Source organism: Bactrocera dorsalis, chromosome 3, assembly GCF_023373825.1.
Source record: "Bactrocera dorsalis isolate Fly_Bdor chromosome 3, ASM2337382v1, whole genome shotgun sequence".
Taxonomy (NCBI): domain Eukaryota; kingdom Metazoa; phylum Arthropoda; class Insecta; order Diptera; family Tephritidae; genus Bactrocera; species Bactrocera dorsalis.
The window spans coordinates 17,147,291-17,165,154 of record NC_064305.1 but is presented as its reverse complement, the minus strand read 5'-3'; the positions used below and the strand labels follow the sequence as shown (position 1 = coordinate 17,165,154).

Sequence of the window (17,864 nt, the reverse complement as noted above, 5' to 3'; positions counted from 1 at the left end):
TATTTATAATTAGCCTATGTGTTATGTTTGTATGCCTTAGATTGTGAAGAGGCGCGAAAAATTATTCCATCTATAAATAACAGTGCATACAAGTACATACATGTAAGTATATATGATATATTTATATATGTACATATGTATATACAGCTTTATATGTACGTACTTGGTAGCATCAACTTTGTCTATAGGCACTGATATTATTAGAAAATTAGTTTCCTTTGGGAATTCTAAAAATACCGTCAGTCCAGTTCAGGGCACTGTGCCAAGCGCATTTGCTGTTGCTGGAATGATTTCGGCTAAAAAATATACTTAATGTTTAGCGCTAATTTGTTTAAATTTTGGAACTATGAGTTGCAGTTTCCTCGTCTACAAACTGGCTGATAAAAAGACTCTAAAGAAATATTTCAACGTTTAACGGAAAGTTTTGGAGAATTTTTCTCAGTTTTGTACAAAAAATATGAACTCAGACCCGATCAGAATTCAAAAATAATATTAGTAACTTAGTTTTTGTAATGTTTGTTTCTTCTTGTTGACGACAAAAAGTGGGTTGTTTACAACAATGTAAAGCGCAAGAGATCATGGTCTAAAAAGGATGGAACAGTTCAAACCACTTCGAAGGTTGATAGTCAACAAAATAAGTTTATGATGTCTGTTTTGTGGGGTTTCAAAGAGAACATTTATTTTGAGCTTTTGCTCGACAATACCGCGACTAATTCTGAAGTTTCTCGTGATCAGCTGGACAAATTAAGTGATACAATCAAACAGAAAGGGCCATAAATGATCAATGGAAAAGGTGTAGTGTTCTACCAAGATAATTGGAGACCTCATTCAAGGTCGCCTAAATTTTTGCAGGTCGAATGAGATGAGCTACCACATCCATCATATTCTCCAAACTAGGCAGCTTTAGACTAAGTATTACTTGTTCCGGTTTTTTACATTTTTTTTTTGATGGAAGAAACTTCAGCTCAAATCAGGACTCAAGAAACACATCTTGCCCGAAAGATACCAAAAGATTTGGGCTCAAAATCGAGAATATAAGTTTGAATCATAAAATCTCTGACACAATAAAAAATTATATTACGTAATTAAAGACAGAATTAATATAATTTTTATAGAAAATCAAAGGTTCGATCAGTACTCGAAATCAGGTGATTACTACGCGGGCTGCTATGTATATTTCTGGCCTAATAATGAAAATAGGAATATTTATGAACGAAAATGGTTTTATTGTTTTTCAAAATATTCTCCATCAAGATTTATACACTTTTGCATGCGCTCAAACCAATTTTCGAAGCACTTTTTCCACTCCGATTGAGACACCTCCAAAACATGGTTTTGGAATGCTTCAACAGCATCTTCTGGCGACGTAAATGTTACTCGGCGCGAAAATAAGAGTTCCTCCATCAATTAAAGACTCACAACTCAATCGCGACAAGTTAGCGCAAAAATGCATCGCAAGTGTTGCCAGTCTCTTTGATTGGCTGGTGTGGTTTGTTCGATTCGCTACTTGTAACGTATGGCGTATTGAATATATGTATTTAGCTATAGAAAAAATTTACTTACTTATCAAACCGCATTCGTATCTATTTGTAAACAAAGCTGTTTGGAAAGAACGCCCCTCAAAAGCAAAACAAACCGAAGTCAACGATATGATTTAAATTTCATATTTTCATAATTAGTCGCGTGCCCAACTTATCTCAGAACTGCTCTCATACATATCAAAACAGATTATTTACATGAACAAATTGCTGTTCATATATTGATGTATTATTTACACAGAAATATATATGTGCTTATATATAGGGTGTTCCAAGTAGAGGAACATTTTTCAGTAGCTTTTTTTTGACAGATCACCTGTGAGCCGTGTCAAGCTGTCAGTTTTGTTTTGTTTTGTTCAGTATTGTTTGGTATCTCATCATGAAAAGACTTACATCTAAACAACGTTTACAAAGCGTCGAACTTTATTACGAAAATTCACGTTCTACGAGGGCTGCTATATATATTTCTGGCCTAATAATGAAAATAGGCATATTTATCAACGAAAATGTTTTTTTTTTCGTTGGACTTGGGTCGTCTTGGAAAACCACACGGTCGATTGCTGTTTTGTTTCGGGCTCATACGCATAGATCCATGCTTCGTCACCTGTTACGATCTTATAAACGTCTTTTGAAGCACCGCGATCGTATTTTTTCAGCATTTCTTTACACCAATCCACACGAGCCTTTTTTTGAGCGATTGTTAAATTGTGCGGGATCCAACGAGAACAAATCTTTTTTATGGCCAGGTTCATGCAATATCGAATGTATGCTGGAGGGAGAAATGCATAGGCATGCCTCTATCTGAAGGTATGTTACATGACGGTCTTACATTATCAGTTCACGTACGGCATCGATGTTTTCTGGCACAACGGCTGTTTTTGGACGACCTTCACGGAATTCGTCTGAGCGTCGTTTGAGCGAGCGTCGGCCACCACGGTCGCTGTACCAGTTCTTCACAGTGCTATAGGATGGTGCTTCATAGCCATACAAAGATTTTAGTTCATCGATGCACTCTTGTCGTGATAATCCACGTCGAAAGTTGTGAAAAATGATCGCACGAAAATGTTCACGAGTTAATTCCATTTTTTGGCCGAGATGAATTTTTTAATTCCCTGTAAATAAAACAATTCACGATTAAATGACAAAACGTTCTGAGTGATGTTATGCTAAAAAATGTCAAACTTTCCAATGGAAATGTCAGATTGCACCTGGCAACACTTAGTGTTGCCTAGTCCAGAAATATATATAGCAAGCTATGTATGAAGGATGTGTTCCGCGCGATTCGTTCAACGTACAGTCAACGTATTCGGCCTAATGAATATACTATTCGCTGTTCTATCACACATTTTGTGACTCAGTATTCATTTTTGGTTAATATTCGACCGAATTGACCACGTCCAGTACGCAGCGAAGAAAATATACCAGCCGTAGCTGAAAGTGTATACGAAGACCATTGAGAGTCGATTCGCCGCCGATCGTAGCAACTCGGACTGACGTATGGAACGACTTGGCGCATTTTACATCGAGGTCTTAAAGTGAACGCGTATAAAATGTAGCTTGTGCAAGAACTGAAGCCGTTCAACAATTCCAAGCGACATCGCATAGCTCTATGAACTCTTGAAAAGTTCCAAGAGAATCCGATGTTTTCGAGCCAAATTTTGTTCAGCGATGCAACGCACTTCTGGCTCAATGGTTATACGAGTATAAACAAGCAAAATTGCCACATTTGGAACGAAGAGCAGCCTAAAGAGATTCAAACGCTGCCATTTCATCCAAAAAAATAACGTTTTGGCGTGGTTTGTGGTCGTTGGAATCATCAGTCCATATTTCTTTCCAAATGATGCCGGTGAGAACTATCAATGGCGACCGTTATCGTCTGAAATTGGACGTCGTGATCGCGGCGACATTTGGTTTCAACAAGACGGTGCCACTTCTCACACATCCCATCATTTAATGGGAGAACGCTTCAGTAAGTAGATAATTTCACATTTTAGGCCAATCGATGGGCCACCAAGATCGTTAGACTTCTCCTTGTGGACATACATATGTGAAAAATAAAGTCTATGCGGACAATCCCGCTTCGATTCAGGCCTTGGAGCAAAACATCATGGGTGTCATTCGTCACTTACCAGTTGAAATGATCGAAAGAGTAATCCAAAATTGGACTCAACAGATGGACCATTTGAGACGTAGCCGCTACCAACATTTGAAAGAGTTAATCTTCTAAAAAGAAATACTAAAGAACGTTCTTTCATGTGATAATAAATATTTCTATTAAATTTGAAGTTTCTGTATTTTTTCTTCAAAAAAGTGGGGAACCTGGAAATGGATCACCCTTTACATAAACATTTCATAAACTTTTTCTGTGACAACAATCAAACTACTCAACATCTGTGGTGGATAATATTATCCAAAAAGGGGCTCGCAGCTTTCGTCGCACGCACAAGACTCTCTATCACTTCAAATTTCCTATTTTTCTACGGTAATCTGTATTTACATACAAACATATGTATTTGTATAAAATAATTTGTCGATTTAAATTACGGATGAAACGACACGTGAAAACCAAAAACCGCAAAGCAAAACAAAACCGTGGATATGCAAAGGAAAATGCGATATATCAGATATGTAAGAACTTATGTATGTACTGCTGTTGATATATACATATTTACATAAACATGAAAAAATATATAAAAAAAATTGGTATCAAAATAGTGTTTAGAAACAGCGAGCACAAGCAACGAGCTAAAACAACTAAAAAATGGAAAAATGAAAAATAAAAGTGCCGAGCAGCAATCAGACGTTTTCGAATCACCGGGAATGGTCCGTCCAATCGGCAAGCGCTCGTGCGTCGTTTTTCAAAGAGTGAAATGTGTCAGTGGTTGCCTACAACGGACGTTTACGAACAAGCCGCAATAAAAAAACTCAAAACAAAAAAATTAAACACAAACAAAATTAAAAATAAAAATAAAAGTGTGAAACGTCGAAAGAAAACACGAAGATTAAATAATCGTTTTTTTTTTTGTTTGGCTGCTGCTTTTTAAAAATAAATAGCGAACGTAACGATTAAATAATTCTTTTTTGTTATTTAATTCGATTCTATTTTCCGCAAACATATGCTCACAAGCTTTTGTGTGTGTGTGTGTTCGCAACAACAACTGTGTCGCGCAACGAAAACTAGAAAATAGAAATTTCAAAAATTTGCTACATTTCGAAAATACAAATCGCGCGCACAGCGCCACTCGTGTACCTGCGCCATCGGCTCTCGGTTCGCAACCGTTGTTCTAGTCGAAAATACGTCTCGAATCTGTTTGGTAATATAAAAAACTATTTGAAGACGGCCAAATTGTGCAATTTCTTTTTTCAAACATTTTCAATAATTTTCTAAAAAAGTGGGTCAAAGAAGGGAAATTTTACTTTTACGCGCAACTTGCGATTTACCGTTAGCTTACTCAATGTGTACGTGTTGGAGTTTTGCTGGACTACTTTTGCTCATCTTGCTCCTTTGGTGATGTGCTTCAAATAAGATTTAGAAAATCTCAAAAAAATTAAACAAAGAAAACAAAGAAAAAAAGTATTGCGTATACTAGAAATAAGTTCTAGTGTGGGGGCTGCAAAATGGCCGCACTTACGATATCCCGACGCCGAGAGGTAATGCAAAAAGCCGGTTGGAAGATCGACCAAAACGATGAGGGTAAGACCGTATAACGGTAGAAATAAGTATGAATATAGGAATTAGGGTAGGTATAAAAAAACAGAATATGTTTTTATCGTTTGTTACTCTGGAATATTTGTATTAGGGTGGTTAAAAAAAATTAATATTTTTTTCGCTTGGTACTCCGGAATATATGTAGATATTAGGGTGGGTAAAAAAACTAATAGTTTTTTGCTTGTTACTCTGGAATATAAATATTAGGGTGGGTAAAAAAACGAATATTTTTTTTCGATTGGTACCCTGGAATATAGGTATTAGGGTGGGAAAAATTTTAATTTTTTTTTTCGATTGGTACTCTGAAATATAGATATTAGGGTGGGTAATAATCCCAGAATTTTTCTTGTCGTTTGGTACTCTGGAAGATAGATATTAGGTGAGTATAAAAAATATTAATATTTTTTTCCGCCTGGTACGCTGAAAAATAGTTTCTTGGACAGCTCTAAGAAAGTCTCTCGAAGTATCAGCTCTTAACTGAAGCTGAAGGATCTTCCGTCTTACAGTTTTCTATTTTTCCTATTATCAGATAAAAAATGCAAATTAGAGCAGTAAATATCAAACAAAACTATGGATTTTCCTATCTATAATGATTTTCTTTATTTAATTTAAGAATTCATAAGAAAAAAGGTGTCTTAAAATAATCAATATTTAACCCTTAATATATATTGAACGCTTTATGAAACAATCTTCTAAGACCTTTCTTGCAGGGAATTCAATTTCCTACAAAATCTGTGAAATAAGATATTTCTTCAAGTGGAAACGCGAAAAATAAAAAACTATAGGACAGAGGGCTTTCCCGTTACAATTAAGAGTTCATATTCGGAGAGACTTTCTTAGAGGTATCTATGACCATATTTTTTAGAACACCAAGCGTAAAAAATAATTTGGATTTTTTTTTTACCACCCTAATATATACGCATATGTACATTAGGGCGGCTCCTATTTGCGCCTAATTTTTACGTCCAGAGATAAGTCAAATCTCTCATGACAGGTTATGGAATTTTTTAAAATAATATACATATATGTATATATTAGGGTTGCTCCCATTTAAACCTAGTTTTTACGTCTGGAACTAAAATAAATCTTTAGTAACTGGTTCCTCATATTTTGAACTATGACTGTAAAAAAATATAGGTACTTTTTTCTCGAACACTAATTATTCCTAGATAGATAGGTAATATTTCCAGACACAACGAAAAAAATTTGGATTTTTTTTACCCACCCTAATATATATGTACATAAAATTAATTAGTAAATAATGCCATTCACGGACAGCTGGTGGTCGAAACACACTAAACAGCTAACAGAAATTTCAGTACAGATTTGTCGTTCTTTCACAATTGGTAACATTCGTTTTTGGGATATATATTGAAGCCACCATTATTTACAAACACTTTCACCATTTAAATACAGTGACTTCAAAAAGTATTTTTCCTGTGAAAATCTTAAGCAAATTAATATTATAATGCCACAGTTGTCTGCGATTCGCCAAGCCTAAGAGAGTACCGAATGAGAGCCATTCATAGTAGACCTACTCGTCCTTAGTGCTTGTCAGTTGGAGCTTCCGATTAATTTGAAGTAAGGAATTCATTATACAGTATGTCAACAACTTTTACGAACTTTTAGAGCAATCTGATACCAAATTTTGATATTTCCTCCAGTCCCTTGAACTGCTGATAGCTAAAACGATGTCTTTAGAATGCTAGACAGAAGCATAGGAAGTATAACCAACGTCTCTCTCATGCCTACTGCCCTGCACTTTCTGCATGTATCGTCATCACTTATACCCATGCGGTTCGCATGTGATGTCAGTAGACCAACAACCTTCCTTTCGAGACCATGTGAATAAAATATAAGTGTTTTTTTCGCGACTTTTGGCGATCCTGCACGTTATTAAGGCCACGGCCACGCAGTAAACGACTGAGCGATGAGCTGTTGAGCGACGATTTTGAGCGACGTATGGCTTTTTACTGAGCGACTGTTGTTGAGCGATTAGTTGCTAAAATGCCGTTGTCAAGGGCTGTACAGCGTATATTACCACTTGAAAATAGATATCATGTTTATAGAATCTTGCTACGTATAAAAAAAGAAAGTATGGTGTTCATCCAATAAACCAAATAAGATGGAGGTTCGGTGAATTTAATCATTTATATCAAAATCTACGTAAATTTCCAGATAGATTCTTTCAATATGTACGATGTCCGGTATTTGTTTAAAATTACATTTTGTATTTCTCCTCTGACTTCTAATTTTTCAATATTGTTAAACTGCCGCATAAATGGCAAGAAACTTTTAAAAAACTGAAGATCATCATCATCTTCTTTCTTCTTTTCTACCTCAGCTTTTAAAATTTCTATTCGCTCCTTTTCAATTTGGAGAAATTCAGATTCAAACTCGCTTGTTCTTCCCTTTCTTTTCTTTGTTTTTGGTAGCCCATATGTAGAGCAACTGGTGGAAACAGAAGTGCTGGTTTCAGGCATATCAACAGTTTTAAAAACGGCGTCTTCTTCACTTAGTAGATCGTTAATCAAAGTCGAATAATTAGGATTGCAACATTGATATTGCTCTGGTTCCAAAAGATTCCCATCCATAGGATCCGGAACAACGCTTTTTTAATGAAGCTCATCAAATCATTTTATCATGTAAATATGTTAACAATCAATTTTTTTTTATGAATAAAAAAAACACTCACCAGAACAACTACATATTTCTCCCAGTTTTTTCTATATGCTGTCAGTGATATTTTTATTTTTGAAGTCTTTGTGGCTATCCTGCCACAAAACCGGGTAGCTTCGCACCTCAGAAATAAGCATTTCAATGTTAAATTTGTCCATTCTTTCTTTTCGTCGCTCAACAGTCATCTGAAAATTAGAACATGTTTTAATTGTTAAGCGACGTCGCTCAGTCGCAGAGAAATCACTCAGTCGCTCTGTCGCTCATCGCTTACTGCGTGGCCACTTCAATGGCATTTCATATGTTTTAATTTCGTCGCTCATTGCTCAGTCGCTCATCGCTCAGTGCGTGGCCGCGCACTTAGGCGTTCCATCGCACGGTGATCCGCCTATCAGAACTCGGAAATTCCATTGTATATCCTTTTCAGTGACTTTCGTACTTCCTGTACTGTTTTCATTGCCAGAATTTCTTTGTGGCGTGGAACCCATCCGACGACATCCACCTACTGCCTCCCTGCTTCTGAAAACATTCGCTGACGTAAAGCCATGTGAGATCATGTTCTTAACTGTTTCCATGTATATATTGAACTTCTTTATGTTGTTTCTTGCTTTGTTAGCTATCTTATCCGCTTTCGCGACCACATAGACTCCCTCCTGGAAGGTACTACTGAAGCGCAATAGTAAAACGTGTCTAAACCTTCTCTAATGAGGTATCCACCGATTATCTTGTTGTTTCATTTTTAGCTTTCTTATTGCTTTCTCGACCGCATTGACTTCCACCTGGAAGATACTGCAGTATTCCAGAAGCTTGAGGCGCAATAGTCAAACGTGTCCAAATCTTCTCTTAGAGGTATTCCCCTACTCTATTGTCCTAACTCGTTTACTTGGATATAACCTCCACTCCTTTTGTGAGATAGGGCCGAAAATTCTAGATAAGGTCAACATTACTTGCGGACAAATATTTATACGCAACAGCACCGCCGTACTTATCAGTTGACTTGAGAAATCTGTATTTGTATACACAGGCAGCTGTGCAAAATACTTCTGTGAGCCACTGTATATCATAAGCCATATACTCATATACATATTGACACATTAAAATGCACGTACGAATTATTTATTATTAGTTTCTACTTCGCCATTTAAGTTCTTAAAAATATTATATTTTCTCTATTTTCAAGAAATCAAAAATATATATAAGCAATTCGTGTATTATTTTTAATTCAATTAATATTTTTGAGGAAAAGTTTAAACAAATTTTGAAATATATATGTATGTATATACTTACATACATATGCATACATACATACGTACATATGTGTATATGTGTATATGAGTTAATAGACATACATATATACTCATTTGTACACGAGTATTAAAATAATACATAAAACCATGTATGTTTTTTGTGTTATTAAATTCTCTATTGTTGATTTTCACTTGTCTTTTCGGACGCGCAATTTTCTGGCTATTTTTGATTTAAATTGTAAGTACGAGTACAACTGTATACGTGGTACATTGTATACAAAGTAATGAATAAATTGCTTAACGAAACAGTACTTCGTGATTTTATTTTTTATGAGATTAGGTTAGGTTAGTCTGTTGGGTTAATAAAACCACGCATAGATCGCATTGGTCCGTTGCGATACCAAATGGAATGCCTTTCCGTAGATCATGAGAAGTAATCATACTTCGAGATACCTGCGCTTGACTCGAATTTCCACACATTCTGTGGCCTGACTAACGATACCTCTTCCAGTGTCTCATACCGTAATACGTCCATATGATTAAAGTGTAGCCAATGCAGGATAAGTGCGCACATGATGCTCCCTTGTTTTCGTGATGCCTGGCTCTTGACATTTCCTGCAGTCAGCTCGGTGTGTCGTCTCCATTCTGCAAGCGTATTCGGCCAGCAGACTGTGGCCATTGCGTATTCCAATCATGTTTCTACAGTCCTCTCCATCGCGTGTCAGTAGGAACTTTGTTTATTTCCAATCTGCCGTTTTTGTTCGAGTTTTAAACCAAAGCAGCTAAGATGGCTTCGCACCAAGCATCTTTGTTTACTCTGAACCTTATTTCCCAATGCAAAAGTGGAGCCATGTAGTCGGTGCTAACCAAACCGCCATTACCCAACCAGCTATGCTTGAAGACTCTATGTGCAAATTCTCCTACAGCTAATAGTTTCCTCGCCGATTTTTCCGCGTAGCTTTCAAGGAATATGTGGCAGGTTTAGCACTAGTTCAAGAGGCGCAGTCTCTGAGAGAGGGAGAAAGGCCACCGAAAACTCATGCGTATTGTCCATCTGTCTCGAATTAGACTCAAAACTGTCGTGGTAACAATAGAGAGATAGCGCGGAGGATCCCAACATCTCTTATGGATATAATCAACATATTTTGGTTAAAGTTTTGGATATAAATCGTGCCAATATTATAAGAAGATGGAGAGATTCAAGATGGATTATGCGTTACCTATTCTGTAGGCAAAAAAACAGATTTGCATTAATATATCTTTTTTATATTAGTCAATTTTATTTACAAGGAGTGTTCCAAAGTAAAAAGGACTTAAAAAAAAACAGAACAAATAGTTTCTTCTGCAAAATCATTTTATTGTATTCAATATAGTCTCCTTCTGCTCTGAACCTCTGTCTCAATACAACTTTCTGCACGGCCCAAAAGCATGTCGAACGAGTGTTTTAGCTCGTTGGCCGATATGGCCGCCAGTATGCCGGTGCAAGCCTTTTGAATGGCCTCTAAGTCTACATAACGCTTTCCTTTCATGGGTAAATGCATTTTTCCGAAAAGTACGAAGTTGCACGGTGTCATATCAGGTGAATACGGGGAGTGGTTAATAGTTAAAATGTGATGTTTGGTCAAATAATTGTCCTTCGAATGTTGGACTCTGAGCAATTTTTGGGCGTCAGTCAATTTGTGCGGAATAAACCGTGCACACACCTTTCGTAAGGCCAAATGATCGGTCAAAATGTGATAAATCGATGTTTTGGAGATGTTCAATTCCATTTCTTTGAATTTCAATAAAGATTTCGGCTGATTTTTGATGAATTCACGTATAGTTTCGATGGAATTTCCGGTGATCACGGATTTTGATTGGCCCACATGTTGATCGTCATTTATGTCCCAACGACCACTTTGAAAACGTTGAAACCACTCGTGCACTTTGCTACGAGATAGACAATCATCCTCATAAACTTATTTCAACAATTGAAACGTTTCGGTAAAAGTTTTATGAATTTTAAAACAAAATTTAATGTTGGCTCTTTGTTCGAAGCTCATTTTCGCACCGATAACACAAACATACTGTCACTTAAAACACAATAACTTCACTTCCAATCTACGAAATGTCATAAAGTTCTCACTGGACAATCGATAGAGATAACAGATTCTATGCACCAGTCAATATATAGATGGCGCCACCATGGGGCGCTAGATTCAAAAAGTCCTGTTTACTTGGGAAATCACCTTGTAGAATCTGTGTTATTAAAATAACCGAAAATTTAAGTTTTTTATCAATCCGAATCAGTCAGATGGTATATCTCTGCCCAAGCTCTCTGGCCAACGTTGCGCGTATATCTATGCTATCTGTGGTGCACATAACATTAAAATAGTTCAGAAGGTTTCCCTTCGGGGAATATTCTGTTCGTTAACTTTTATTGAACCTCGATTCTCATACGTATATAGCTAGAACTTTTAAACATACGAGTAAGTGCACACATAAATTACTACCAGCAAGATATAATATATATTATATATTAATAATCATCTTTCGCCCTTAGCTTGCTATATAGACATTGATGAACCCGAAGAAGAAGAACTAGCTGAAAACGATAATTATTCGGAATGGCATACGCTACCGGATATACTGTTGGAGGAAATCTTCTCATATTTAACCTACAGAGAACGGTATTACGCTAGTTTGGTGAGTATAACAATGTATAGGGTGTCTAAAAATAATTGGTAGCACTGAAAATACCGAGAGTTGAATAGGGAAGCTAGACGCATTTGCGGAAAAAAAGAGAGAGAGGCTAAAATGCGTGAGTACGAAGATCTTGACAAGCTGACCGAGACTAGAAATGCTCGTAAATTCTACGAATAGATGTAGCGACTAACAGAACGGTTCAAGAAGGGAGTATACTCATATAGAACCCCCAGAGGTGATCTAATGACTGTTGCATACCGAAATTATGAAGGGAATACTTCTCCAGCCTGCTGAATGGCAGTGAAAACATAACACTTTGAGATGGTGAACACGATTTCCCAATTGATGAGGATGGAGCACACATCCCGAGTTAAAGAAGTTCGAACAGCAATTACCCATCTGAGGAACAACAAAGCGGCGAGAGCGTATGGATTGCTTTCAAATACAGTGGCGAAGAACTGTTAAGGAGCATGTATCAGCTTCTTTGTAGAATATGGTGGGACGCAAGAATACTCGACCATTGGAATTTAAGTGTGTCCGCGCAATCAACAACAACGATGACCCCTCAATCTGCGCCAACTACCGTGGGATAAGTCTCCTCAACATCGCATATAAGGTTATATTGAGCATGCTGTGTGAAAAATGAAAGCTCACCGTCAACAAACTGAATGAACCTTATTAGTGTGGCTTTAGGCCTGGAAAAGTGAAGCAAATGGGTCTGTTAGTGAACGAGGGCTTAACATTCAACAAACAGTCGTCTCACTCGCGACTTGACTCACACGTACTTAACTTTGAAGTCGTAGATAATTTCGTCTATCTTGGAATCAGCATTAACACCAATAACAGTGCCTCAAAATCCAACAAGCTGTTACTTCGGACTGAGTAGGGAATTCAGATGTAAAGTCCTCTGTCGACGTACACAGATCAAATTCAAAAGTTATTCATCATCCCCGTCCTTCTAGATGGTGCAGAGGCATGGACGATGACAACATCTGATGAGTCGACGTTACAAGTTTTCGAGAGGCGGCGATTCCCGTAGTCGATGGAGCGATGAGCTGTACGAAATATACAACGACATTGACATAGTTCAGCGAATTAAGAGACAGCAGTTACTATGGCTAGGTCATCTCGTCCGTATGGATGAAAACACTCCAGCTCAGAGAGTATTCGACGCAGTAACCGGCGGAGGAAAACAAAGGAGGAGGAAGACCTCCACTCCGTTGGAAGGACCTGACTACACTTGGAATCTCCAATAGGCACCGAACAGCAAAAAGGAAGAACCATACGCCAATCAAGTAGTAGAATTTATATTGTCACTTTATATACATACTTACGCCAAGACGGGAAAACAGATTTTCAAATAACTGTATTATTTTGAGATACCCTTTATATACATACATCTTTACAGATATATATATATGTGTGAATATATTTTATAATTGTCTAATTGGTTTCAGGTGTGTAAACAATGGTACAACGCTTTCTACCTGCCTCTGGTGTGGCGTAACTTTCTGGTCGATGATCGAACACTCACTCGTGCCAAATACAACTACTACTCGGGTTGGCAATATTGTTTGGATCACATACGAACACAGAATTGTCTATCAAGGGTTGGAAAGTATCTGCGCGGCCTCGAATTCAGACCGGAGCACAGCTTCAATAATATCTTTCAATTTATGACAATGCTTTCATGGAGTATGGACAAAGTGGGTACCGACATTTTTTCCGTTACTTATTTAAATGGTATTTTAAATTTTTCATATCGAAAAAAAGGGTTCAGAGGCGAAAGCACCAAAGGATCTCAAGAATGTTGGCTCACGCATACGTTCGCTTGTCTATGTGTTTCCCTGCAATATGTCGCAAGCCAACGATCCAGAGGGTATTAAATTGTTCGGCACTGGTGGCCAACTGCTCAAAGGTCTCAAGGAGCTCTTGTCCAAGTTACGTAATCTGCGTACATTAAAATTAATCGATTTCGTTTTGGAACGTTTCGAGGCGAAGCATTTGCTCGACGAGGTGCTGGAAGCGTGCTGCACGAAGATGCGTGTGCTGAATCTGGTGAATGTCACAACCACACACTGTCCCATAATGCATGTGGGGCTGTTTATCAATCTGCAGGTGAGTCTGCAAGAATCAACGTTTTTACAAAAGCACCTTGTGTTATTCCACTAATAATCTTTTTTTTATAATTATAAATCAGATTCTGACAATTTCTCCACAAAACATTGACGATGACGCGTTGCTGCTTTTGGCCGATACTAAATTGAAACATTTGCATTTGTTGCAAAACCGTTATACTTCCACCCACCTCTCGATTTCGCCATGTAGCGTGAAGGCGTGGCGACAGTTGAAACGTGACAATCCGCGGCTGAAGGTGCATCTGCGCGTAGAATCAATGGGCGATGGCGAAGTTGTGTTCCAGCCGGAAGCGCCTGTGTGCAGCGTCACTTACGAATCGCCAAAATCAAAGGTTAGTTGGTCTGGGTATTGACGCTACTTTAAGGAAATGACATAAAAAGACTACTATAGACTCTACTCAGTCACAAAAAGTACACTGTTTGCAAGGACCCAAGTATGGAAGAACTCCCAACTCTTAGTTTCATGTGCAGTGTTCTAAAAGCTCATAAACGATCAAAATTTATGTGGAGAAAAGTTTATTTAATCAAGAGATCAGTTGAAAAGATCGGCCTGACGCATAGATGGCGCTACTAATATTAAACTTAATTACTTTTAATTAACCCTTACATTTAAAAGTATATAAATATGACGGCTTTCGGATCATCAGTTTGTGATACCATACTTATACCATTTTTCGTGAAGCAACTTCTGTAATTGTGAAAGAAATTAGTAAAGAGGAATTTCGAGTGTTGATAAAATATTGCTTCCTGAAGGAATACGATACAACTGAAGTAAAAACTTGGCTTGACGACGAATTTGCGGACACCTTATCAGAAAAATCAACTACAAAGGTTCGATATTGCTAAGATTAGACATGGTTAAATGAATGGACGCACGAAAGTGGTTGTTACCACCGAAAACAGCAAAAAAGTCTACAAAATGGTTTTGAACGACCGTAAAGTGAAGTTGTTCGAGAGAGCTGGCACTCTAGAGACATCAAATGAACGTGTATATCACCATTCCATTCACGAATATTTGAGTATGAGAAAGCTCTGTGCAAAGTAGGTTCAGCGCGAGCTCACCTTTGACCAAAAGCAATAACCAGTTGATGATTCGGTCCAGTGTTTGGAGATGTTCAAGCATAAAAAACCCGACTATTTGCGTCGATATATGATATTGTATAAAACATGGTTCCATCATTTCATTCCGAAGCCCAATCAATAGCCATCCGAGTTGACTACACACGTTGAACCTGCTCCAAACCGTGGAAAAACGCAACAGTCGGCCGGCAAATTGGGATGTGCATGGAATGATTTTTATTGATTACCTTGAAGAAAGATCATCAATAGTGACTATTACATAGCGTTATTGGATCATTTGAAGGACGATATCGCTGAAAAATGGCCTCGTTTGAAGAAAAAGAATGTACGGTTTTAACAAAACAAGTCAGTGAAAACTATGACCAAAATCAGTGAATTGGACTTCAATTTGTTTACAGTTCCAGCGTATTCTCCAGATCGGCCTTCCAGCGACTATTTCCTGTTCTCAGATCTCAAAAGATCTCACTAGTCAGTGAAAATTATGGCAAAAATCAATGATTTGGGCTTCGAATTACTTCCGTTTCATCTGTATTCTCTCGACCCGACCGCCAGTTACTATTTACTACCCTTAGATCGCAAAAGAGTGCTGGCTGGGTAGAATTTTTCGTCGACTGAAGAGGTTATCCCCGGAAATGTAGTCTATTTAGAAGCAAATGACAAATCGTTCTACAAAAATTGTATCCAACAGTTGGGGGGTCGCTATAATCAATGTATTACCCTTGAAGGGAACTTAGTCAAATTAAAAAAACGAAATTTGCCATTTTTTTGCCATGTAGGTCGCGGACTTTTCAATTGACCTGTTAGTAAGAAAGTTATACTTCAGTTAAAAACTAACCAGTAATCTAACCTAACTTTAGTCTCTGTTTTCCATATTATAAACTATACATTTCTTTCAGATCAAAACAGATTTTGTTCTACGCATGGTGGACCACTATAAAAATAAGCTCAGCGTTTACGGCTATGAGATGCTGCCGCGTTTTACCAGCCCCAAGCCATTTCACAATCGTATCGACAGCCTGATGTTGCTAATCGCCCGACAGTGCTTCAATCTGCACACCTTAGTGAGTTTCACAGAATATACTAAGCACTTAACGGTACCACAATCCCCCTTATACATATATACGTTTCTACTCCACAGTTCGTACGCGAGAAAGTGTCCACCTCCACAGTGCTGCTGATCGCGCGCACCGCAAAGAATCTGCGTCGTCTCCATGTACGTCGCTTTGCGGTCATCATACGCTGCGATTGGCCGCGACATCCCGAATGGTCCGATGAGTTCTATTTATGGTTGCGGCACACGTCACGTTCCTACGAGGCGGTGGAACGTGAAGTGTCGCAAATGCTCGGCTACGAGTGGCATTTCCTAAGTGACAGCGACTACAAGCAGCTACAGGTGGACGTGCAAATAGCGCCGTGAGGCGAGTGACGTGTAAAGTGTGATATTAATGCTCAAATGCATATGCATAGCTGTTATTTGTTTTCTATTTATTTATTAAAAAAAAAATACAACAATAAAATTGTTGAAAACTTGTCTCGATTTGGTTGTGATTTTATAGTAAATAGTGGGGCTTCACCTGCCACGAAGTATTTATTGTTTTTCAAAGGCGCATGATTTTGCGAAATTTTACCTTAAAACTCTTCATCAGTTTTTACGAAAATAATGGCATGTGAAAGTCAAACACTTCACTGTGTGGTGCGAATTAATTACTAGTGTCATCAAAAGCCATAGTCATAGGCTTTTTGACAGCGTATGGGAAACCCCTCATCTAAATCAATTAAATAGTGATTAATGACAAACAAAAACTATTACTAAACAGTTTTCATGCTCAAATATTTACATTTTCTTGATTAAGTGACGTAGACAAGCCCATGAGTCTGCTAATGAATTAAATGAATTTATGAGCAAATAAATCGCAGATCTCGAATAATATTTTCTTTGTCAGCGCTACCGTGTGCGACATAAACAAACATGAGTGCGTAAATATTTGCTCAAGTTCAGTAAATTCGTTTAGGGGAAGCACTTCTACGGCCGAATTCTGCCAATCATATTTCATATATATACGAATATGACACATTCATTGGAAATCAATAACTCAAAAAAGTTGAACATATTTATATAGGGTGTTTATGCTCGTATAGTGCTCTAGCAGAAATTGTTAGCTGTTGCAAATGAGAGCGTATGAAGCCTAAAATTGAAGCTCGTGATCTCGGCTACATTTTGTTTCAACAAAACGGCGCCACTTCCCACATATCGCATCAATCAATGGAAATATTGAGGGAACAAATAATTTCATGGTTTGTGTGGGTCAATTGACCGTTAGACTTTTTTAATAGGGATATGTAAAGTCTAAAGTCCGACAATCCCGCTTCGATTCATGTTTTTTTTTTTTCGTTGGATTTGGCTCGTCTTGGAAGACCCACACGGTCGATTGCTGTTTTGTTTCGGGCTCAAACGCATAGATCCATGATTCGTCACCTGTGACAATCTTATAAACGTCTTTTGAAGCACCGCGATCGTATTTTTTCAGCATTTCTTTACACCAATCCACACGAGCCTTTTTTTTGAGCGATTGTCAAATTGTGCGGAATCCAACGAGAACAAACCTTTTTTACGGCCAGGTGTTCATGCAATATCGAATGTATGCTGGTGGGAGAAATGCATAGGCATGCCTCTATCTGAAGGTATGGTTCATGACGGCCTTGCATTATCAGTTCACGTACGGCATCGATGTTTTCTGGCACAACGGCTGTTTTTGGACGACCTTCACGGAATTCGTCTTTGAGCGAGCGT

General features: G+C 37.8%; 1 protein-coding gene across 1 annotated transcript; it reads left to right on the top strand.

Annotated features, from left to right (window-relative positions):
* The first annotated feature begins 4,394 nt into the window (after positions 1-4,394).
* On the top strand, positions 4,395-16,605 carry LOC105224685 (F-box only protein 39). The gene is made up of 7 exons (XM_049452516.1): positions 4,395-5,232; positions 11,713-11,855; positions 13,313-13,561; positions 13,629-13,973; positions 14,056-14,325; positions 15,970-16,134; positions 16,212-16,605. The coding sequence occupies exons 1-7, from the start codon at positions 5,157-5,159 to the stop codon at positions 16,488-16,490; spliced, it is 1,527 nt and encodes a 508-aa protein (XP_049308473.1). The 5' UTR covers positions 4,395-5,156; the 3' UTR covers positions 16,491-16,605.
* Positions 16,606-17,864: the final 1,259 nt, after the last annotated feature.